Source organism: Carlito syrichta, unplaced genomic scaffold, assembly GCF_000164805.1.
Source record: "Carlito syrichta isolate Samal-C Ts95f unplaced genomic scaffold, Tarsius_syrichta-2.0.1 Scaffold304429, whole genome shotgun sequence".
NCBI lineage: Eukaryota > Metazoa > Chordata > Mammalia > Primates > Tarsiidae > Carlito > Carlito syrichta.
Window position 1 is genome coordinate 57,287 of NW_007248525.1, and position 25,637 is coordinate 82,923.

At 44.3% G+C, this 25,637-nt stretch overlaps 1 protein-coding gene and 1 pseudogene across 1 annotated transcript in view; both read right to left on the reverse strand.

Moving 5' to 3' along the window:
* The window catches only part of LOC103262285, a 19,695-nt pseudogene extending 3,482 nt beyond the window's left edge, over positions 1 to 16,213 (reverse strand).
* A 7,695-nt stretch (positions 16,214 to 23,908) lies between these two features.
* Positions 23,909 to 25,637, reverse strand: part of LOC103262282 (signal-regulatory protein beta-1-like) — a 27,053-nt gene continuing 25,324 nt past the window's right edge. The window contains exon 5 of the mRNA XM_008059903.2: positions 23,909 to 24,027. Coding sequence (XP_008058094.1) covers positions 23,909 to 24,027 — 119 coding nt within the window. The remainder of the gene's footprint in view (positions 24,028 to 25,637) is intronic.

Consider the following 25,637-nt stretch of genomic DNA (forward strand, 5'->3'; position numbering starts at 1 on the left):
AACTTGCTCCCTGGTACCTGGATAATGTTTTGAGGGTACGGTCAAGATGGTGTCACTTGAAGAAGGGCAGTCATCAAGACACCATAACGTGGCAAGAGGCTGTAAACAGCTTCCATTTATCAAAAGCTGCCCAGGAACCTGGCCCTGACAGTTCTCTTTGTGTCCCTCACCTCTTGATGCCCCGTCCAGCACCATGAGGGGGTTCTCGCGTGAGCCCCTTAACACAATGAGTCTCAGAGAGGAGCCTGACTGGCCAAGGGACATGAGTGGATAAAAACCTCACTCTAGTAAGATGAGACAGGAGAAATGCACAGAGTCTGGCACATAGTAGGTTTTAATAAATAACCCGTGACTGTCATCAGGGGATTTGGTCATTACTGGTCTTGTTACTGCACATTTATTCTCTGGGCTGTAAGAAGGCAGAGCAAAGCACAGGGAAACTCCAGGACAAGCCTCAAGCCCCACCGCCGTGGCTGCCTCAGTAAACCCAAATGATAAAAGGAGCAGAAACCACCAAATGCTGACCCTCTCCCCCTTTTCTCAACAATCCCCTAGAAAACCAGTGTGGGGAACCAGCTCCCAAAATACAGATAAGATCACAGTGGCTCCCTCAAGGGACCTGTTACAGAAACTGGAAGCTTTTGGAAGGAGGATGGAACAAAGTCCTCAGTGACATCTAGGTATGTCGAGGCAGGGAGGGTTCTAGGGTAAAGGAATGAGGATTTGCTGGAATTCCAGCGACTGTTTAGAATCAAACACTTTTCAGGATGTGAAGATTCCCCAGCACTGAGGATGGGAGCATAGCACTGTCAGGGCTGCCCACCTCGGGCCCTGAGCCTGCTCCATGGAAGGGTCCTGGCCAGGCCACCGGGCCTCCTGAGATGTCCCCAGCACATGCTGTTCTGAAGCACCCACACCCAGAAGAGCTGTTCTCAAAGCCTGACACCATGGGCACCACTTTTGCCATGGGGAAAAAAAGTAACATCCTCTATGGCCTTGTGGCATCTGTGTTAGGGGTTCCCAGCCCTGGCTGTCTGTCAAGATCTTCTGGAGGCATTAGAAACCTCAGATACCCAGGCCCATGCCAGACCAATTAAAGTGGCATTTCTAGGGTGGGGTCTGGGTCTGGGTCTGGGATTTATTTCCAAGTTTATCAGTTTATTCTAATAAGCAACCAAGGTTGAAATTCACCTGATCCACCCCAACCCCTGAGGCCTGCAGGAGAACTGATCAAGGTCACATGGAGTCAGCACAGCACAGCTCCCATGGGTTGACCAGCTACTGCATACCAGGTGCTGCTCAAAGCTCTTTAATGATTTCACTCATTCAGTCCCTGCCCTGCTCTGAGTGGTCGGGTTATCATCGACAGCTGAGGACACTGAAGCCCTCCATGGTGGAATGCCTTGTCTGACATCACAGAACTGGGAGGTGGCAGAGCTTGAAGTGACCTGGGCAGTCGGGCTCCGACCCGTGCTCTCCTCACCTCTGGGCTACTGACCCCAGTGATTACCCTAGCACTACTCCATCACCATTTATAGACGGGGAGACTGAGCCCTCAAGAAAGATGAGCTTTGCCCAGGAGCACACAGGTTTGGGAAAACAACCTCATCACTTACTGAGGTCTATTCTTTCTTCAGGCTCACTGTGTCTTCATAATATCCCGGAGAGGTTGGCACAAGGATCCACATTTTACATATGGGGAAACTGAAGCTTAACAAAGGAACTAGGTCACCTAAGATCACACAACCTTGAAATAACACCTCGATTTGGAGATGCCTACTCTGTACTAGGTGATTTACAGAGAGAACCTCAAATCCTTCCCACTGTCCTACAGGAGTCCACGATTACCACCATTCTACAAGATGAGGAAACTGAGGCTGAGGGAAGTGAAGGCACTGCCTCCTCATCCCCATGAGTCCTGTGGGCATTTTCTGTGCTCCCCAAGCTTTCATGTCCGTCAACAGAGCAAGTGTCCCAAGCTTCAGCATCCCCAACACTGACCCACCTCCCTTTCCCTGGAGGTTCTAGACTTCATGCAGTTCTAGGAGAAGCTGCCCTCCTGAGTGTCCAGGCCTGGCCTCCCCATAGCCATAAACAGAAGACGGGGCCCCTGGCTGCCTGGGGGCAGAGTGTAAACTCTTGCTCACACGGGCCCAAGCTACCTCTGGGAAATGCCTCGCCTCCCCATCCTCTCCTCGGTGCCATGACAGCAGGCATGGGGTCTGCTGGGCCGCAGGAGGCCCGACTCGCTCCATACATGCAGGCAGTCAGGAGGACCAGTCCAACACAAGGGAGGCCCAAGTGCTCTGCTTGCGTGTGCTGAGACAAGCACGTCCTTCAGGACAGGCCATGCATCCCAGGTCTGCAGGAACTCTCTGAAGGGGTGTGAAACCAGCCCCTCCTGCCCACAGGACTCTTCTCTTTGTGTTAGTACTTATTGCTATCGAACTGAAAATGCAAGAGTTTAGAACGAGACGATTGGAGCTTTTCTTACGCTGTGACATGCACAGCTGGGGGTTGCAGGGACAGTGGTAAGAGTGAGGCTGGTGGGGTTCAAACCTTGGCTCCCTAACCTGCTCTCAAGGCCGTTCCCTTCTCTGAGTCTCAGTGTCCTCATCTGTAAAAGGGGCAGCAAATGACATTTCCCTCATAGCACTGGTTATAAGGAGAATCCGGACCAACTGCCTTTCCAGGCCCCCTCCCTGTCTCCCTCCTTCTCATCCGGGGCATCATTTAGGCCAACAGCGAGGCGAGGAGGAGTGAACATGCTATGAGGAGTTCGCAGATCGGAGTCCCTTCTGAGTCACTTACTAGCAGTGACGTAAGGTCATGGGAAGTGCCATCTGGGAATTTCAGAGTCTTTGTAATATCTGTGAAGTCAGGATAAAGCCATCTCCCCTACCTACGTTCATGAATGGGAAGACTTGATGGCTGCAACATCTAGGCGGGAAATAGGGCAAAACCCACCTCAGCTAAAACACACAAACCCTCTGACACAGCAAAATACCACTTCCAGGGGTCGTCTCCCACCTCAGGAGGATGATGCGTGTGCAAGGTCATCCACACGGCAGGATTGTTTAATAGCTCGAGGTTGGGAACAACTTACATCTTCAGCCACAGGCGATATTTCCATTAATGGCGTATTCCACAGCTGATCTACAACAGAGCAGCTCTCTAGGTCCTGATGTGGAATCTCCATATGACATGATGGGCTTAGGTTTGGAGAGGTCTTCCAGACACCAATGGGTCTCATAGTCTGAGTGGGAGAGACATTCTGAACCTTTGGGAAACTGATGAAGAGGAAGAGTGCTGGTGCCAACTCAGTGGTTCCTACTAAGGAACTTTTATTCAGCACCTATGATGTACCAGGTACATCTATGGACACAGTGTCTAACACCAGGGCAGGAAAGAGCCTCCGAGGAATGAGATCTCGGCTTGGTCTGGATCCAGTCATTAACTAATTGAGCCAGTCATTAACTGAGCCTGTGATTGTGGGCAAGGCCCTTGTCATCTCTTGGCCTCAGGCTCCCATCTGTAAACCTGGGCCTGGGCTGCTGGTCTGAAAGTCCTTCCTGAGCCAATATTCCAGGATTCAGGAGTTAGAACTAGAATCCTGGGCCTCTGGCAGAAAACCCAAAATGAGCATCCTTGCTGCCTCCATTAGGGAATCCCAAAGTTATACATAGTAGGGACCTCGTTCCCAAGGTTAGGGACATTCTGAGATGTTACAGCTTTGCTCAGAGGCTTCAGTGACATCATGATCAGTCTCTGTATCACACATTTTCCCAAACCAACCCACAGCATCAACCTTTTTTGGCATCTCCTCCCACCAGGGCCATTAGAGTCAACAGAGAATCGGTGCCTGTTAGGAATCTTCTCAGGGTGATGATTTTGAAGATTAAATTTAAAAACACAGTCAGGCTTGGTGGCTCAGCCTGTAATCCTGCACTTTGGGAGGCTGAGGTGAGTGGATTGCCTGAGCCCGCGGGTTCAAGACCCGCCTGGGCAACTTGGCAAGACCTCATCTCTACAATAAATAAAAAAATCAGCCGGGCATGCTAGCGTGTGCTTGTAATTCCGGCTACTCGGAAGGCTGAGGCGGAAGGCTCGCCGGAGCCCAGTGGGTCGAGGCTGCAGTGGCTGGGAGCAGCCACTGCACTTCAGTCTGGGCGACAGAGTGAGACTCCAACTCAAAAATAAAAATAAATAAATAAATAAATAAATAAAAATAAAAACACATCTCCCCCTACTCCCTACCCTGGATAAATTTTTCATTGGAACAGAAGGGAACGTATGCTCGGAGACAGAAGAACTTTTTCCTGTTTGTTCACTGCTGTATCCACAGTGTCCAGGGCCAAGCCTGGCACACAGCAGGTTCTCATGGTGCCTGCTGAATAGAGAGAGATTCAGCCACTCTGAGTGGAGACACTCTCTGGAGGCAGCAGGGAGGGCTGGCCTGTGCCCGGGCAGGTCACAATCTGTCAGTTCTCTCATCTGTGGAAACAACGGGCTGGGCCAGATGGGGGAAGGCAAGGGCTGTGGAGTCAGGCAGACCAGGGTGCAGACTGTCCCCACCATCTAGGAGCAGTGGAGCCCTGGGTGAATAGCGTGACGTCTCCTGCCTGGTTGATCTGCGGGGGAGGTGACATCAGATCATGACAGTGACCAGCCATCACCACACCTGATTGTTGCTCAAAGCACGGAGGGTTTCTTATTAACTTCGTGTCATTCACCAGGGACTGAAGGAGGCCCACGCTGTACTCACCACTCACAGACACCTCGGTGCCTGGTCCAGACTTAATCTCCACAGTGTCAGGATTTCCTCTCTGGAACTTGACACAGAAGTAGGTGCCGGCGTCTGCTGGGGTGATGTTACTGATGCGGATGGAAAAGTCCGTGTTGTTTCTCTTTGTGAGGTCTGAAACAGTTGATACCCTGGCGACATGGGTTCCTTTTTGTTCAAAGATTAATTCCCGGTCTTGTCCAGCTCCTTTGAACCACTTGACGGGCCCCACAGGGATCAGGGAGGTCACCGTGCAGTGCAGAGTGGCCGACTCTCCAGCTGCGACCGATACGGACTTGTCAGGCTGAATCACCTGCAGCTCCTGACCTGCCACCCCTGGAGGGAAACACAAAGTCGTCATTTATTCATCCTTACGTCTTCCCATGTGTTTTTTTCATATCTTTATCAATGACTTTCATTGATTGGACTCACACCCAGACCGGGCCTTCAGCTCAGCACACTGTGTGTTATCTTATTTGACCCTCACAGCAAGCCTATAGCACGAGACTGCATTACAAATGAGGAAACTGAGGCACAGAGAGGGTCAGTTTCATGAAACAACTTGGGTTTGAGCATCTGAGAGGAGCTCCTGAGTCCTTCTTGGAAGTTTCATGCTTCAGTTTTTGTGCCTGTACTCTCTGAACACATGGAGTGTTGCACTTTCTGGATCACTGCATTGGGTGGGGCCATGCGACTTCTTTAAATGACTGAGTTGTGAGTAGATGGGTATATTTTCTGGGCCGTGCATTTAACTGAAGAATCTATGGATTAATTTCTCCCTTCTACAGAGACCCACAGGCTCAGATGGGGTCTGCTTCATCACCCTGGATTCCTGAGTGACAGTGACATGCAGAACTCCTAACATTTATTACACACAGCTTAAATTAGAAACACAACATTGTTTTGAACCCCCGGGAATTTTTCCCCCACGGCACGATCACATGACATTAGTTTCCCAACACTGATGTGACATATTTCCACCACTTAATGTCTTAATATTAATAAAAATTATCATCGTATTTTTCTAGAATTCAGAAGTCCAAAGTGGTCTTACTGGGGTACAGTCAAGAAGAAAGGAAAAACAGGTCAAATGCACAAAGATTGAGAATAAAATGGTGGTGACTGAAATGAAGTGTGGGGAGGAGATGAAGACATGCAGGTGAAAAGACCCAAAACTGTAGGTAGGATGAAGTACAGAGATCTAGAGCTAATGGTGTTGTCTTACATTCACTATTTTTGCTTAAAGAGGATATTTTAGAGGCTCCTGACACTCCTATATAAGGATAACTGTGTGAGATGATGGTCATGTTCTTTTGCTCGACTATGATTACCATTTCACTATGTATATGTATATGAAAGCATCATGTTTTGCACTTTTTTTATGGCCAGTGGTTCTTGTCTTGGAAAACAAACCTGAAAGTATTTCTTTTTAAAAATTATTTATTTATTTTTAAAATTTATTTATTATAGAGTTGTGGGGTAGAAGTGAAGATTTACTCCCTAAGTAGGTTGCATGCAGGTGAAGCTTGGGCTTCCCAGTCGCCCTCACTGCCCCCCTCCCCCCATTAGTAGAATAGGTACACCTTTGTGCTATCACACTCTCTCCACCCTTCTACCTCCCTCCCTTAGTAGTGCCCAGCAACTGCTGTTTCCACCCTTGTGCACTTTAAATGTAGATAACTTTTTTAATGGTGTCAGCAGAGCAATGTGTCTTCTGTAGGTTAGGTTCTTTGACTTTCCAAATTCTAGAGGCTGCATACCTTTCTTATGGTTCCATCTTCCCATCACTTCAACCTCCTACTTTTCTTGTCACATGTCCTTTTGTTACTCTTATTCTCTTGCCTCCTTGTTATAAGGGCCCTTGTGATTAACGGAGCCCACCCGGATACTACACCGCTGTCATAAACATGCTCAAAGATGCCAAAACCAGTGCTGTAAACATGTTAAAACCACTGCTGTAAACATGCTCAAAGATCTGTAGGAAACAATAGACAAAAAGCTAAGAAACTTCAGAATATGATGTAGTAACAAAATAAGATCATCAACAGTTAATTTTTTTAAAACAGCAGCTAAGGAGTTGAAGGTACAAACACCCCTCTTGTGAAGGAAAATTCCCAAGAGGGGTTCCCCAACAGGTGTGAGCAGGCAGAAAAAAGAATCAGAAAACTAGAAAATGCAAAAACTGAAATTACTGAGACTGATATATAGAAAGAAAAAGGAATAAAGAAAAGAAAACAGAATCTAAAGGAATTGTGCAACATTATCAAATGAATGAACATAGACATAATTAGACTTCCAGGAAAAAAAGAGAAAGATAAAGAGGAGCAGAAGAGTGATGGAAGAAATAACGACCCAAATTTTCCTATGCTTGACAAAATACATGTATCTACTAATTTAAGATGGTGAAGAAACGAAAGCTCAATCAAGATAGATTCAAAGAAACCTACACTAAGACACAATATAATCCAACTATCAAAATTGAAGTCAAAGAAAGAATCCTGAGCGCAGCAAGAGAGAAGTGATTTCTCACATGCACAGATCCTCAGTAAGATTATCAACTGCATTCTTAATGAAAGCGTTGGAGATCAGAAGAAAGAGGGATAATACATTTATAATGCTGAAAGAGGAAAAACCTGTTAACCAAGAATTCTGAACCTAGCAAAACTGTCCATCAAGCACAAGGGAGAAATAAAGATATTCTTTTTAAAAAATATTATTTTATTTTAAAGATGTTGAGTACAATTCAGGATTAGGTGTACAAGTGGTCATTATTCAGATAAGGTTTGGGATGATCTTTGGTCCCTACTTTTCCCAGTTTGAGATCAGGTGCCCTCATTAATGTTATGTGCCAACCACCCGCCCCTTCTTCCTGGCAGTTTCTGGCTACTGCCAATCCCTTTATTATTGTATTATGGTGAATGTTCAGGGTCATGAGAGAGAACACATGGTACTCAGTTCTTTGCTTCTGTGATAAACCACTGAGTATTATAGGCTCTAAATTCTTCCAAGTTTCTGCAAAGTTCATATTTTTGTTTTTTATGGCTGCATAATATTTCATCTTGTGTATGTACCACACTTTTTTAATCCAGTCCTGTTTTGATGGGCAGCACAGTGGTTCCATGTTTTGCTATTGTGAATAGTGCTACAATAAACATGAGTGTACAGGTATCTTTTTTAGAGTGATGAAGTTCCTCCAGGTATATTCTCAGAAGGGGCATTGCTGGATTGTATGGAAGGTCAATTTCTAGTTCTTTTAGAAACTGCCACACTGTTTTTAATAGAGGTTGAACTAGTTTGCATTCCTGCCAACAGTGTAGAAGCATTCTCCTTTTCTGCATCCTCGCCATCATCCGTTGTTTTTTGTTTTATTAATGATGGCCATTCTTACTGGAGTTAGGTGGTATCTCAGTGTGGTTTTGATTTGCATTTCTCTGGTGATTCGTGAGGCTGAGCATTTTTTTATGTCTGTTGGCTACTCATATGTCTTCTTCTGAGAAGTTTCTATTCATGTCTTTTGCCCACTTATTAATGTGGCTGTTTGGTTTTTTCCCTTTTGGTACATTTGAGTTCCTTGTAGATCCTGGATGTTAGTCCTTTGTCTGATGTGCAGTTGGCAATTATTTTTTCCTCATTCTGTAGGCTGTGACCCCACTCTCTTGAGATTTCTTTGGCTTTGCAAAAGCTTTTCAGTTTGATGAGGTCCCATTTGTCTATGTTAAGTTATTCTAAGATTAAATGAAAGCTAAGAGAAGTCATTACCACTAGACTTCTCTTTTTTCCTTCCTACAAAAAATGCTAAAAGGTATCCTTCAGATGGCAGTGAAAGGATGTTACACAGCAACTCAAACTTGTATGAAGAAAGATGCCCACTTACAAGTACATATTTTAAAATGCATGCATTCCTGATGCATCAACATTCCACCAACATGTGTGTGTACCCAGATGACCAGATGCACCAACGTGACAGTACTGATCCCAGCCACAAGTTTCCCTACATGTTCTCCCCTGTTGGACCTAGTGCCATGCAAACACACCAGTCAATCCCCTGATGCTTTTTCTCGTGCCCTCCACCGTGACTCCCAGGAAAGGTATCTGCCCAGATGACCCATCTCTCTTGCTTCCCCATCTGCTCGGCTGAGCCTGCTCCCTGGAAGCTCCTCCCATATGGCTTCCTGTGTGTCATGTCATACCTCCCTTTCCAAGAACTGTGAGTATAATATATTGTTCAATTTCATGTGCCTCTCCAAATGAGATTTTCACAGTTGTGTTGGAGAGAACCTTGAAGACTCAACCAGCAGGACTTACTCTAACATTTTCAACACTAGTGTCAATGAGGATGGGTTCATTCTAACCTGGGGTGGAAAGTTCCTAGGAGATACACTTTGACTGTCCATGGCTTTCTAATTTGCTGCTTTGATTGGTGCCACAATTTGGGAGAGCCTTTAACCCAGTGGCATTCTTGTGCTCTGCTTTTGCAGTTTTATGTCGCCTTTTTGGAGTGCCATCAGGACTGTCTACCCTAAAGTGTGAATTCTGTCCACATATCAATAATGACTTTCACCTTTCTTCAAGAGCACAAGGACATTACATTGATATCACCCTCTTCAAAGGAGATTCATTTAACACATTTATCAATGTCACATAATCCAACACCTTGAATTTGCTATGGATACTAGTGGCAACATATTCTTCTTTTACATATTTTACTTACAAATTAAATTCAATAGCCTCTCCTGTTTGTGATTTCAAATAAACAATAAAAAATACCACTTCTCTGTAGACATTTTGGATATTTATTTCATGCCTTTTGGAGTCTCTAGACCGCTCATGATAGCCATTAGTTGCCCTAGGGTTTCTGATGCAAAAACAATGCCCCTCGAAGCCTTATGCTATACACCATTAAAACAACAAACACCTGTCCACTTCTAGCCTGAACTCCAGATCAAGGGTACATTGTCTCTTGTTGTAGACATTAACCATAGATTGTCTTATGGACTAGGCTCTGTTCATCTGAAATGGAGCTCATTGGAACTAAACTACCACTAAAACACAAAATTAAAATTGCTGTGTCCTGAAGAGTCACACCATTCTGTTTAAAGATACTCTTTCTATTTCTGGGTTTGTTGATACATTGATTGTCAACCAAATACTAACCAACTGAAGTTACTATCATATTAGAAAGACTTTCCACATAAATGAGAAACAATGGAATATATCATATTTATAAAATAAAGAGGAAAAAACAAATGATCATCTCATTAGATGCTGAAAAACACACAACAAATTTAAGCATCTTTTAATGAGGAAAACAATCAGTAAAAGGAATATATCGAAATTTACACAACATAATAAAAGTCATATACTCATACTTTGTAGCACTTATTACTTTCTAGCATACTATTTTATCTACCTATTTTTATGTGAGCTGATAACTGTCATTTTCCCCAGTAGGATAGAACCTAGACACAAGCAACTACTTTTTCCCTTTTATTCAGCAATGCACCCCAAGTTTCTCTGTCAGGTCCAGACATATGGTGTATCCAGAAAATATGTATGTGATGTGTGAATTGCTCAGTGGGACACTTCACTCGGACACTGGAATCTACTCTAAGTGGATAATTTCTGGGTTTCCCATGTAGATTACTGGGTGAAAAACAAATCAGTTTGCATATACAAAGGAATTAGAAAAACCCAGGGGAACAAAACCACAAACCCTCTTCCCCACACCGTACCCTCCCGCACTCCATTGGCAGCAGCTGCAGAAATCTCATGGAATATAATCAGGGCCACATGTATTTGAGAAAAGTAATAGTTAATCAGAGTGCCTGAGTTTAAGTCATGGCTTTACCAGTCACCAAGGTGTGACCTTGGAGCTCTTTGGGCTTCTGTTTATTTATCTGTTAGGTAGGGGGAGGGAGGTTACATAAATATCTACCTTGGTTAGGATAATCACCTGAGGAAGAGCCATAAGAAATTTCCAGCAGGGTCTGGGAAATGGTGAGTTAACCAACATTGCAAAATTATTCTTCAGGCAAAGAGGCTTCCACTGGCATTAGAAAACATGGATATGGATAAATACCTATAGATACACAAGTAGATAATATACGCCTAAGTCTCTGTTACTATTATCCCTTTATTTCTACCCTTCATGAAAGAGAGAACTCCAAGATAGCAATGCACAGAAGTTCTGTTTTGAGAGAAAACACATTTTACCAGAGAGAGATTCGCTTACCCGTTGCTTACTTCAACAGATAAGGGAAGTTTGAGGGGTAAAATTAGAGAAGTAGGAAAAAAAAAAAAACAGTGGTTGGATGACAATGAAAACCAAACACCTGTTCAATGTGCATTTCATGTAGACTAAAAAGCAGGTTGAAGAGAATAGTAAGGGGAATCTTTTAAAAATCCTGTGTGTGAAGTGCTACACAACACTTAGCAATACAATGCAACCTGGCCCGAGGATGTACCACTCTGGCCAGGATATTACCTGATCTTTATGACAATGGGACTTAAAAACCCCAGTTGTCCTTGAGATAAAGCCATTTGGCACAGACCGCAACTTTAAAACAAAACTTCAAATTACAAGAATAGCTTAAACTTCTTTTATGAAAGAGTATCTTGTAACTGCCCAGACATAAAAAAGGAAGAAGAGTTCCCGTAACTCAGGGAATAGTCTCCAAAAGAAGACCGCACCACCAAAAATAAAGTAAAAATAAAAATAAAAAAAAATTCCCGTGTGTGTTTCAGCGTGGTCAAGTGAGAGTCATCCCCAAAATGCAAGCATGTTTCAACATATGCAAATCTACAAGTCTGATCCACTATGTCAACAGGATGAAGGATAAAGACACTATGACATCTCAGCAGAGGCAAAACAAGCATTTGGCAAAATTCAATATTTTTGTACATTTAAAATCTCTCCAGAGAGTAAGTATGGAATGAACAGTGCTCAGCACAATAAAGGCTATTCGGACAAATTCACAGCTAACATTGCACCCAAAAGTGAAAAGTTAAAAGCCCTTTCTCTAGGATCAGGAGCAAGACAAGTATGTTCACTCTCAATAATTCTATTCAATGTAATATAAGAAGTTCTGGCCACAGCAATTAGTCAAGAGAAAGAAATAAGAGGCATCCCATTTGGAAAAGAAGAAGTCAAAGAAGTCAAATTATTCCTGCTTGCAAATGACACCAACTTATATATAGAAAATCCTAAAATCTCCACTGGAAAACGGTTAGAACCAATAAGCAAATGGAGTAAAATTGTAAGATACACAATCAACGTGCAAAGCTCAGTAGCGTTTCCATACATTTATAACAAGCTATTGGAAAAATAAATCAAGATAACAAACCCATTTTCAATTGCTACAAAAGAAATCCTACAAATACCTAGGAATAAATTTAATCAGGGAGGTTAAAAACCTATACAATGAAAACTAGAAAACACTGAAGGAAGAAATAGAAACACATAACAGAGACACATTTGCACTCATGGATTAGAGAATGACTATTGTTAACGTGCATACTGCCCAGAGATCTACAGGTCCAATTAACCCTCATCAAAATTTTAATAACCTTTTTCACAAAAGACTCCTCAAATCCATATTAACCATAGAAAGTCATGGATAGCTAAAGCAAACAAGTAAAAGAACAAAGTTGGAGGCATCATATCGCCTGATTTCAAAATCTACTACAATGCTATAGTAATCAAAACAGCATGGCACTGGCATAAAAGAGACACATGGACCAATGTACCAGAATAATGACCCCAAAAAATCAACTCACACATTTACACTCAATTGACTTTTGACAGAAGGGTTAAGAACACACAAGGAAGAAAGCTCAGTCTCTCTAATAAATACTACTGGGAAAACTGGATAGCTACATGGAGAGGAATAAAGTTGAAACTTCATCTCATACCATATACAAAAATCAGTTCAAAATGGATTAAAGACTTAAATATAAGATCTGAAACTATGAAAGTGCTAGGAGACAGTGCTATGACTTTGGTCTGGGTAGTGAATGTTTGGATATGAACCCAAAAGCAAAGACAACAAAAAGAAAAATAGACAAATGGAATTATAGCAAAGTAAAACACTTCTACACAGTTAAGGAAATAATCAACAAAATGAAGAGACAATCTATAGGAGAGTAGGTTTGCAAACCATACATCTGATAAGGAGTAAATAAACAAAATATATAAGGAACTCAAGCAACGCAATAGTAAGAAAACTACCCAACAAAACAATGGGTCAAAGATCTGAATGGACATTTGTCAGAATAAAACATTTAAATGGCCAGTAGGTACATGAAAAAATATACAACTTCACAATTCAACAGCGAAATGCTAATTAAAACCACAATGAGATATCATTTCACATCTACTAGAATGGCTATCATCAAAAAGATGAAATTTGACAAGTGTTGGAGAGGATGTGGAGAAAAGGGAATTCTTGCACACTGTTGATGAAAATGCAAATTAGTATAGACATTATTGATAAGAGTCTGATTCCACAAAAAATTTTTAAAAAACTACTCTATGATCTAACAATCTCACCAACAGTATATATCCAGAGGAAATGAAATCAGCATGTCAAAGGGATATCTGCACTCCCATGTTCATTGCAGCATTATTTATTCACAATTGCCAAAAAGTGAATGAGACTGTGTTCATCAACAGATAGATCAATGCATAAAGAAAATGTGACATACACACAATAGAATACTGTTCAGCCTTACAAAAGAAGGAAATCCTGTCACTTGTGACAACATACATGAAGCTGAAGGACCTTATACTAAGTGAAATAGGCCAGGCATGGAAAGACAAATATCTCATGATCTCACTTGCATGTGCAATCTAAAAAAGTTGTTGAACTTGCAGAAATAGAGAGTAGGATGTTGATTAGCAAGTCCTGGGAGGAAGTGCAGCTAGGGAGATATTGGTCAAAGGATACAGAATTTTAGTGAGATAGGAGGAATAAGCTTAAGATTGCTATTGTACAACATAGAATCTATAGTTAATAATATGAACTGTATTTGTAAAGATTGCTAAGAAAGCAGATTTGATGTGTTCTCCACAAAAAATGATAATACATCTCTTAATTACTTCACCTTAGCCATTCCACAATGTGTATATTTCATAGCAACATGTTGGACATGATAAGCATACATGATTTTGTGAAATAAAACATAAAGTTAAGCTGGGCTTGGTGGCTCAGCCTGTAATCCCGTGCCTTTGGGAGGCTGAGGTGAGTGGATTGTCTGAGCCTGCGGGTTCGAGACCCGCCTGGGCAGGGAGACCTCATCTCTACAATAAATCAAAACATCAGTCAGGCGTGGTAGCGCATGCCTGTAATTCCGGCTACTCGGAAGGCTGAGGCGGAAGGATCGCCGGAGCCCAGCAGGTTGAGGCTGCGGTGGCCGGGAGCGGCCACTGCACTCCAGTCTGGGCGACAGAGTGAGACTCCAACTCAAAAAAAAAAAACAAAACCATTAAGTTAAAGTGTCGTGTTAAATTTTAATTTAAAATACTAAGAGAAACTATAATATAAAATAATATCTCACGTGTATGGATACTTTTACTCACTTATATGCACACACGTACATTTTTTCACAAATATATATAAAAATATGGCCTATTATGCTAGCATACAAGGTTGTCTTGTGCACTAAATAAAATGTTAGTGCATGTTAGCAGCTCAGGAAAATATTTGACATGTACAAATTAGCTAACACATTATTAAAAAAGGTTTGGAATATGTTTATTAACTCTGGCCGCCTCTGAGTGGTGTTAGCTTGATGATTTTCCTCTGTTCACCTCTCTGCATTTTCCAATTTTTCTGCAATTAGTATAATATGGATGAAAGAATGAACTCTGGAGCTGGTGACCTGGACTTGAACCCTAACCCCTCCACTGGCTGAAGTAGGAGACTGGACGAGTTCCTCTCTCTGCCTGATTCCTTGCTTGCAAATAGGGATAATATTTGCAGCTATCACACGGGGATGCTGTGAGGATTTGTCAGGTTATGTACATGAAATGTTAAGAACTGTCTGCCTCATTGGACAAGCTCCATCGCTGAACAATTGTGGCTGCCATCTGAGTTCAGTGTATGTGTAAGAGAGATAATTTTAAAAGTAAGATCCCTGCCCTCTAAGCCCTGCGAGGTGGCCTCACAGCAGGAACAAGTGGGGAGCTGGGTAGCAGCTTTTTCCAGCCCTGTGAACTTGGAGTCAGTTCCATGGCCTGAGAAGGGGCTGTGGACAGAAAGCCTGCGCAAAAACTGTGAGAAGGGACCCTTTCTGGCTGCACCATGAAAGGCCTTCCAATCCAGCCTGTCCTGGGACAGTCAAGAGGAACAAGGGACTTTGTGGGAACCTGTATGATATGAATGTGTCCCCAGTGTGTGTTTGTTGGAGCCCTAACCCCAGCACCTCACAATGTGACTACATTTAGAGATAGGGTCTTTAAAGAAGCAATTAAGCTAAATGAGGTCTTTGGGGTGGGCCTTAGTCCAATATGACTGATGTTCTTATAAGAAGAGGAGATGAGGACCCAGACACACACACAGGAACACCATGTGTGAAGACACCGGGAGAAGAATGCTGTCTAAAAGCCAAAAGAGATATCAGTAAAAACTAATCCTGCTGACAACTTGATCTTGAACTTAAGTCTCCAGTACTGCAAGGAACTAAAAGCCTGTTGTTCTGGCTGCCGGGTTTTGTTATGGCAGCCCAAGCAAATGAATACAGGACCCCATAAACAAAAAATGTGGAACTTCTTAAAGAGGAAGAGGCCCCAGAGATATGGGTGTAAGACAGAGCAGGGGCAGAGAGGGTAGAGAGAGGAAAATCCCTTAGGAAGGATGGAGGCTGAACAGTCCCAGAGAAACACTGCATCCCCTCTCATCCCAACCCAAGCGGTCACCAGTTCAGACTTTACATCCTCCGGACGGTCAACAGAGAACACTGGACTTGAAGCCAGATAGCCCCGTGAGGCTGTCTCTGAGCTCACTCTGAGGCCTTGGGTAGTCGCTTTGCCACTGGAGCCTCAGGACTGGTAAGGATTTAAATAATGATTCTTCTGAAAGTGTTTTGTCAACAAAAATAAAACAAGTGTTTTGCCACAAAATGTACAAAATTGTTGTGGTGGAGGCTGCGGAAGCATCTCTAGTACCATGCCTCTGGGAACAAGCTGCTTTTGGTGGATCCACAGAGAATGTGTTCAGGTCCCTGAGTTTATGCTCTCAGAGAATGGCCAGTCCTTGGCCTTCCTTGGCAGAGCTTGTGCTTATCTGGAATCCTGGAAGTCCAAGGGCAGGGCATGCCCAGCAGGCCAGAGAAAGAATTTAGACCAAGGCAGTGCTCACCTGCGAGTCCAAGCAGGAGGGCCAGCAGCAGGAAAGGACCAGGAGAGTGGGGCCAGGAGGCAGAGATGGGCATCCTGGAGACTTACGGAGCCTACTCTGTTCTCACGTCCGTGCTGGGGAGATCCCAGACTCTGCTCTGTGGAGAGAAGACAAGCCCTGCTTCCCTGATTCAAGAGGAAGTGGCTGCGATGGAGTAACAGTAACCAGCTTCTAGATCGTGAAACAGAAATCAGCACAGCAGGTAGCTACAAAGTGAGAAGTTAGTCAAATCATTTATTCAGAGATAATTGGACAGGCTTAGCAGAAATAAGGCATCTTCCCTGCCTGTGACCTGTGGTCCTTCTATGTGGTCCTTCTATGTGGTTCTTCTCTCCGACTTCAGGTCTAATTGGGGGTCTTAGGCCAGGAAGAGTCTATGTTTGTGAACTGTATATTAATTCCCAATATTATGCCCCTAGGATGTGGCTGGCCTGTGGCCTCATTCTGGAGCAGCCACAACCAAGAGCTACTCAGCTTGGACAGGAGGAGGGTTCAGAGGACCTGCTCAGTGTTGGAGAGGATCCCGATCTGCTCCAGAAATTCTTTTCTACTCTAAACTTGTACTGGCATTTCTGGTAAAACTCAGCCCAAATTCGGTCTGATGTGAACCTCAGTACTTTTATGCACTTGCACCCAGCAAAGGGAATCATTTCCTGACATCTCCCAGTAGAGGTAGTGGATTTAGCTTAATAAGAAACTACTTTGTGGGGTGAGGTTGGAATTATGGGTTATGAAGAGAGGATAGGGCTGTGATGGGGGAGAATGTGGTGGGTAACTTCCGGGGGCAATCACATCCATTTCAACACTTTGTTCTGCACACAGAGCACCTAGTCCATTTACCACTGTGCTCGGATGAGTACAGCAGAGAGAGGAAGGATACACACTTCTCAAAAGAAGACACGAGCAGTCAACAGATACACGAAAAAATGCTCAGCCCCACTAGTCATCAAACAAATGCCAATTAAAACCACACTGAGATGCCACCTAACTCCAGTCTGGATGGCCATCATCAATAACTCAAAAAACAACAGATGCGAAGAGGATACGGCGAAAAGTGAACACGTCTACACTGCTAGTGAGAGTGTAAACTAGTATAGCTTTTATGAGTGATGATTCCTAAAAGATCTAAAAATCGACCCCCCCCATACTATCCTGCAATCCCCCGACTGGGAATATACCCGGAGGAACTCAAATCACTCTATGAAAAATGTACCTGCACAAGCATGTTTATTGCAGCATTATCCACAATAGCAAAAACGTGGAAACAACCATGCTGCCCATCAAAAGAGGATTGGATTAAAAAAATAGCCAGATGCAGCGGCTCAAGCCTGTAATCCCAGCACTTTGGGAGGCTAAGGCGAAAGGATTGCCTGAGTCAGGGCTTTGAGATCAGCCTGGGCAGCTTGGTGAGACTTCTTCTCTACAATAAATTCAAAAATTAGTCAGACTTGGTAGCATGTGCCTGTTTTTCCAGCTGCTTGGAAGGCTGAGGCGGAAGGATTGTGGGTTCAGCAGGTCGAGGCTGTGGTGGCTGTGAGCGTGCCACTGCACTCCAGCCTGGGTGACAGAGTGAGACTTCAACTCAAAAAAAAAAATGTGGTACATATACATGATGGAATATTACACAGTCATAAAGAAGGACAAAATTATGAACTTTGCAGCAACTTGGGTGCATTTAGAGGCTTTCATACTCAGTGATCTGTACAGAAACAAAGAAGTACCACATGTTCTCACTCCTAAGCGGACCTTGAACGTTTATCATAATATTATAAGAAAAGGATTGCCAATAATGGGAAACTGCCAGGGGAGAGAAGGAGGCACGTCTCATCCACAAGGGTACCTGCATAACGACCATTTGTATACCTAACGCTGAATTGTACTCCACATCTTTAAAATGAAAAAATTATTTTAAAAAAAGAAGGAAATTGCAAAAGCTACAGTGTTTTCATACAGATTTCTTTTTCAGTGTTGTAGATTTGCCCATATTGAAATCTTACCCTCCTGCTCCACAGAAATGAAAAATGATAAAATCATATTAATACATATCTAAGCACTCTTAGAAACAGGAAGTGAGTCTCTATATGACATGAAGGACTAGTAGCAGCTGCTATTTACTGAAGGTGTCTTATGCCCCAGACACAGCATCAAGCACTGTATGTTGGTTACATCATTAATCAACACTCCGACCCCATGAGGTAAGCTCTACTATTAACCTCATTTTACAGACGGGGGCAAAAAGAGAGTGATTAATTTGCTCCAGATCCCCCAGCTCTTAGAATTAGAACATATGTTGCTACACTCCATAGCCTTTATTTTAACAGTTGCACTCAATACCTCTCGTAGGAAGGGTAAGAGATGTCTCAAGGAGAAAGCACAGAAGGAGTCATTGCTTCAACTAGGAGCAGCCACCACAGCAAGTTTGGGGCAGGTGCCATGCTCCACAAGGACGTAACAACCCTTGATCACTCAGGACATTATTACTGAAAAGATGGCAGGGCAGACAGGAATCAACAAAGATTTGGGGAACAACACCATGATGGATAGATTACAGATTCAATAACTATAATAGTTCAAAACAAAAACATCAAGAAAAAGAACTTCACACCTTAGGAAATATTTTAAAAATATAGTATGAAAAGATCTTTAAAATTAGTATATTTAATAACCTCACAAAGATAGCAAAAGAGAAGTAAATCCATAAAACAACATTAGGCAATTATGAAACAAGTCTAGGCATGCATGAAATAAGAACAGGTATATAAGAAAAATAACACAACATAGACCTTGGAAATACAAACATAATTGGTGCAGAAATTTTTTTTAAAAAATTAGTAGGCTCACTAGCTAGCTGACAATACATAAATATGTAGTACATTAGGGAGGTAGGTGATCCTGTGAGGGGAATCTCCTAGAACCCAGCACAAAGAGACACGCTCAAAGTAATGCAAATAGGTATAAATAGCAGAACAACAAAAGACAGACCACAAATCATTCAAAAAAGTTGCTTTAGAACTACTATCTGAAGAAATATAAGGTAAAAAGCACAAATGATTGAAAGAGGAATACTTCCTTTCGTGAAAGTGACAGCTAACTTGGAAGTTATGAGTCATAACTCTTATGCTTTCAAAAAACATAATTCAAAATATTTGACTCAAAAATTGAAAGCATATAGCATAGTAAAAGGAATACAGCAGAGTTTCTATGAACTTCAATCCTTTAATAAAGATCGCCTAAACTCACAGATGCTTATTTGACTGAACATTTTTGTGGAGATCATGTGGAGAATTGAGTTTCAAATTCAGGTTGCCTTGGTGCAGGAAGGTACAGCCTGAGTGTTTGAGAGAACCAGAAGCCTGGGATTCCAGGAGCTAATATCCTCCTTTCTCCGCTGTATTTCACTCTGACTTGTGACAATGCAGATAACCTGGGAAAACTTTGAGATAAGTGAGGACCTGGGAGTCAGTGGATTCTCCCGAAAAGTAATAGGAATCAGAACTTCCTGCTCTGAAATCCAGGTCTACCAGCTTTTAGCAGTGTGACCTTGGGAACACAACTCAACCTCTCTGTCTCCTGAGTTCCCTCCACCATAATATGAAGATAATAATCATACCACCCTCACAGGTTTGTTATGGGCTTTAAATGAATTAATATATGTAATTGCTGAGTAATAGCTGACTGTGTCCCCACTTAGATGTTAGGTATAATTACTACAGATAATAGTTAGATATTATTTTTATGAGGTGGTGAGCTGTTAATAGCAATAATTTTAAAGAGAGACCCTCTCTGCCCTTCAGGACTTATGATGCCCTATGACAATACTGGCCAATGAGTGAGGGAGGTGGGGGTACCATGATGAAGATCCAGTGCCCGGCCCTATCCATAGTCATGGGATCATTACCAGCACAAGGGTCATGGTACAGGAATGGCCCCTGGGAATCACTGGGACGAGGATAAGGCACATCCCAGTTGGAGTTTCCGCAGATGCTCCTGAAAAAGGTGGTCCAAATTTTGTGTCATGCTGGGGTTGGAAGAAAGAAAACACACCCAGTTGGAAATCTATAGGAACAGGTGAAGTGGTCATGATGGAGAGGAGAGGCAACAGAGAATGCACAGGTGATGGCACCTGTGAAGAACAGGCTGCGCTCACCTGTGGTTCTGGGAGCAGAGGAAGTGGCAGGCGCTGTCCAGGTGGGCTGGGAGAATGAAAGGACATTGCCTGCTCCTTCCGAATGTCTGTCTTGAAGAGACCCCAGACTTTGTTTTGCAGGGGAGGAGAGGGCCTGCCCTCCACAATGCCTGAGGAGTGAGGTAGCTATGGGAGGAAGGGCCATGAGACTGGGGCCGTCCTCCATTGTTGAAGAGGGAGTAGACCTGGGTTGTTTCCTGGGAGGTTGCTGATATCCATGTTTGGGGTTTCCAGGCCCAGGGAACCTCGGACAGTACTGAAGACAGGTTGATGGCTCCAGGGCCTTTGTCCCAGAGGCACTTATGTCATGCTAGGGGTCCCTTCCTTATTTGACAGTTCCTGGCCTAGGAGTGTCTGTGACTAAAGATCGTGCTTGGGGCTCCAGAGACTGTAATTCTGGATATGACAAATGCGAGGCCTTGTGGCTGAAGCAGCCTTTGGTGATGGTACAAAATCTCCAGGATGGCGCCTGCAAAAATTCCTCTAGCTCCCAAGTAAAAAGTTGGACAGATCAAACAAAGCAACAATCCTTACAACCGTCAGAGAGACCCACTGTCACCACAACTGGAGAGTTAGACAGAAACAAACAGAGAATGATGATTTCCTGAAGCAGAAACCTCTGTGGGAACTGGCACTGGGGTAGCAAACCCTGCACCGTAACTGAAGACTTGCTAGAGTTCACTGTGGGCCAGTCTGAGTCAAAAACTCCAGGAGGACCTAGTCACAGGGGCTCCCGTGCTTTTGAAAGGCTTACCTTCAGGAGCTTGCTTAGGACCTCAGAGAGAATATGAGAGAAATACTCCCTTGTGTTTTCAGCAGGGCAAGGGGAAAACTAGCCATTTTGAAATTTACCAGAGTGTTTTTTCTTCTCGACAAGGTCTGCTCTCAGAGGAAGTACTATTTGACCAGAGCCTAATCTGTCTCGGGGAAAGCAAGGACCCAAATCCAGCCCACTCTAGCCACCCTGTCCCACCTAAAGGGGAAAAACTGAGGCGAACCGGTGAAGCCTATGGTCCAAGACTGTGACTATTCTCCCAGTGATAAACTCACGTGGTGATATTTTACAGAAAGGAATAATTGAAAGAGAGATTTGACAACCAAGATGAAAGAGCATTGAAGAAAAGAGAGGCAAAAATGCTGCAAGAGGAATTCAAATCAAATGAGTAATAAAAGTATAAATAGCTGACTGTAGCTATGTAGGCCCCAATACTGTTTAGAGAGACTTCAGCTATACAGACAGAAAGGACTTCATGAGGACAAACTCACAATAAACGGGAAAGGGATGATGACAAAAAGGGTGAGGACATCCCCGAGACAGGGAAGGACATTGCCTGCAGAAGCTTCAAATGGAAGGTGCTATGGTAGAGATTTCACAGCATTGAATGTGCAAAGGATAACATGTTGAAATCTAAGCCAGATTTAGTGAGGAGACTGAAATTCGTCGAGGTGGATCAGATGAATATTTCACATCGTAAATTCCACAATGCAGAAGGAAGCACTGTTCCAACTACTCTTGATAAGTTTTAACAAAGAAATAAAACACATGGACTCTCAATGCTTCTAATGCTCTAGATTACTGTTTTCAAAAGAGATATTTTTTCATTGACAGTATGATTAGTTTTGAATATTTTTTTTTAATTGTGAGGTCACAGAACAATCATTATTTTCCCATTAGATATAGAAATTGCTTGACAGGGTTTCGGTGTCTGCACAGTCATTTTTACAATCCCTCAACCTCTGTTGTAGAAAGTGAGAACCGCCTGTGTTCAGTGTAATCCAGGTGGTCATAAGTGCTTAGAAGAAAAATCAATCAGGTTAGGAGGAATTGGAATGCTAGGGGAGAGAAAGAAATTGATATTTTATACAGCTGGTTTACAGAAAGTTCTCTTAATAAAGTGAAATTTGAACAGAAATTCGAAGGGAGAGAGAGTCAGTCATGCAGACACGTTGGGGAAGAGCAGAGGAGTGAGGCCATATGACTTTTCCAGAGAATCGCTGGGGCTGAAAAATGGAAGCCAGTGGAGGCTACAGCCATGGTCCACGACGAGAGGATGCCAGCTGGGACCAGGCCAGAGTGGTGGGGTTGGAAATTGAGCAGGCCATGGATGTGACGCAGTAGTAAGCTGGGGCAGGCTTGGGTGGTCCCTGGGAGCCAACTTGTTTTCAGGAATTTTGCAATCTGGTTTTTAGCTGCTAATAGCTTGTAATTGGCCAAGTTGGGAGTATTTTATGGCAGTTCTTGGCAAGCACTGCAAATAACTCTTTTTTTTTCTTTCTTTTGAAGAGTCAGTTGTTAAACATTTGCCATCTCACCTGTGGAATTCGCATTTTGAAGGAAGAATTGAATACAGGATGACAAAGAAAGAGAACACTAGAAGGACGCCAAGGATTCAGGACTGTCACAGCATTTCTACCATGAGCAACAGGATGGGAGATTGCAGGATGACAGCACTAGTGTCTCCCTCAGAGAGAAGAGGGAATATTTATTTCCTTCTGGATGTGGAGGGTAGGTTCTTAGACAATGAGGAAGAATATTTTTTTTCAGAAAACCAGGCAGAGTTCATTGGCATCCAGAAGGCCTAAGAGAACCTCAGCAAGGCTGGAACTTGGGGTGGGCAGGAATCAGAAGATGGAATAACATTTGAGAGCCTGGGTTAAGTCTGTGGTTCATGGTTCATCCTGAGGTGATGGACAAGGAGGCCTGAAGTGTGTAGCTGTGGCTTGTTTCTCACATTCTAGGGGGTGTTGTGAGTCAGTCCTCAGAGTCCGATGCCATGTCTCCTGCTCTTGGCCGTGACTGAAGATCCGCCTCTGGGGGATGAACACCGTGTGAAGGGCAGCAGGAGCCGATGGCCAGGCAGATGCCCTGGGAGGAGAGACATTTGGGTCTGAGTCTGGAGAAGCTTCTCTCCAGTTCCTTCCCTCAGACTGAGCCCCTCAAAGAAGGATGGAGGAGAGGGGCTTATGGTCCCATGTGGCAGCAGAGGATGAAAGGCGCTGTGGAGAAACATGTTCACATCTAATCATCTGCTCACCCTTCCTGAGAGTCTGTTATGTCCCGTGTTGGCCTTTTCCACGCACAATAGGCAGCCCTGAGACAGAACTTGGCTGGCTCAGCCCCACTCCTGGGTCCTGCCGCCCCTTCCCACATCCCTTCTGTTCACAGCCCTCAGGGCAGCCCACCTGGAGATTCTCAACATTACTCTGCCATAGGCATTCCTTTGGTCCCATGGAGACCCAGCGTTGACATAATCAGAGATGGCCTGCAAGGGAATATCCACTCAGTTGCCCCTCACTCCACCCACTTGGCCTAATTGTCCGTGGGTTCCCTAGGGTACTGCGGACACCCTTGACCACGCTTGACGGAGCCCCCTCCCACAGTACCCACACACATCCTGGAGTTGGGAGCCTCTTAGGAGTTCCGTGAGAATCCTGAGGGTGCTGAGGGGGGTGTGTCACCTTCTCTAAGTCCACTACCCTGACCCTGCTGGCCTTGCCCCTCTGGAGCAGACCTGGACCTGCCCGCCCTCCCCGCACTCACAGTCAGGCCCTCTGCTTCCGGTGGACATAGACAGCAGTGACACTGATGACCAGCAGCACCTTGGGGACCAGGAGGAGAGCTGCGAAGAGTCGGGCAGTGCGAGAAGGAGACGGCGTCCAGCCTGGAAGTCAGGGGACAGGAGGAACTATGAGAGGGACAGCCCGGGAGGACACCCCAGGGGCCTCCACATTCCCCGTCGGAGGCTACTAGACCTGTGCTCTGACATCTTGCCCTGGCTTCCCTGGCTCCAGCCTGAGGCAGAATCAGGGTCAAGAGGCTCCCTATTCCCTTGCCCTGTCCCAGGCGACCAGGTCATCCTGGAGGGGCGAGGTGGGAAGAATGTGGCCTCAGAAATGCATACGTGTGGCATCTGATTCCTCACTTGATCCTCACAACTCTGTGGATCTGGGATCATTATCCCCTTTCTGTTGGGGACACTGAGGCCCAGAGAGTATTGGAAGGGTCATAAGATTAGTGGGATCCAAACCTAGGGGACAAGTGTCCCTAAGCATGGTTCCTGAGACCATGTTCCTTGGATAAAAAAGTCCAGCCTCTCAAGGTCATAGTAATGATTACCCAAGGGCCTGCAGGTGGGGTGAAGCTGGTTTCATGAGAGAGCTGCAGGCTGCCTGGCTAGGACCATGGTGGGGTGGATGACCCCTTGTTCTCAGGACCTGGGGAGCCTTGAGGGGATGGACCTAATTAAACTGCTGGCTGGAAAACACACTAGTGAGTCAAGAGAAAGCATCTCGTGCTTGGGACGGACCCAGACATCATCTAACCCAGTGCCATCTTTCAGTTGGACACAGAGCGTCAGATCTGGGGAAGCACAACTTTGGAGTCTTTGCTTTTTTAAATTTACAATGAGCAGTTTTTACTGTTAAAATTAAACAAATGAAAATATTAAAGTATGTTTTTATAAATAAAATGGAGCTGCCAAGTCCTTAAGGAAGGAGTGGAGACATCAGCCTGTGTGTCTGCCAGGTGCTGGAGGCCAGCAGTGTCAGCTGGGGGGTCTCCGGACTTTCTCGTGCTGCGCTGCCCAAGTTCACTCCTCTTGCCTGCACCTCGGCTCAGCATCTCCCTCATCCTGTCCTGTCCCCTCACTCCCTCATGCGTAGTGACCCTGACAGCACTCCAGGATGCTTCCTGCATTACTGTGTTCATCTCAGAGTCTGGCTCCTGGGAAAAGGGAGCTCAGGGAATGGTCTGTAAACCTCATCTACTGGCAAGGAGGACTCCAGGACTGGTGGTTATTGGAGCAATGGTGGTGCAGTGAAAAAAATAACCTTTCTGGTGGTAGACTGAGTGAACTAACCACAGAGGGAAACTTCTCGACATCAGGCATTTGAAATGAATTGGGAAATAGTTGTTACAAGGACTATGGCATTGGAGGGCTGTTGTTGGGCACTGGTCCTTAAGAGACAGACACGCAGAAGCTGGGAGTGACCAGTCACCAGGTGTGGTGGCTCAAGCCTGTAATCCCACCACTTGGGAGGCTGAGGCGAGAGGACTGCCCAAGCCCAGGGGTTCCAAATCAGCCCGGATGACTTTGAGAACTCGTCTCTACAATAAAGAAAAAATTAGCAGGTTGTGGTAGCACATGCCTGTAGTTCCAGCCACTTGAGAGGCTGAGGCAGAAGGATCACATGAGTCCAGCAGGTTGAGGCTGCGGTGGCTGTGAGCATACCACTGCACTCCAGCCTGGGCAACAGAGTGAGACCCAACTCA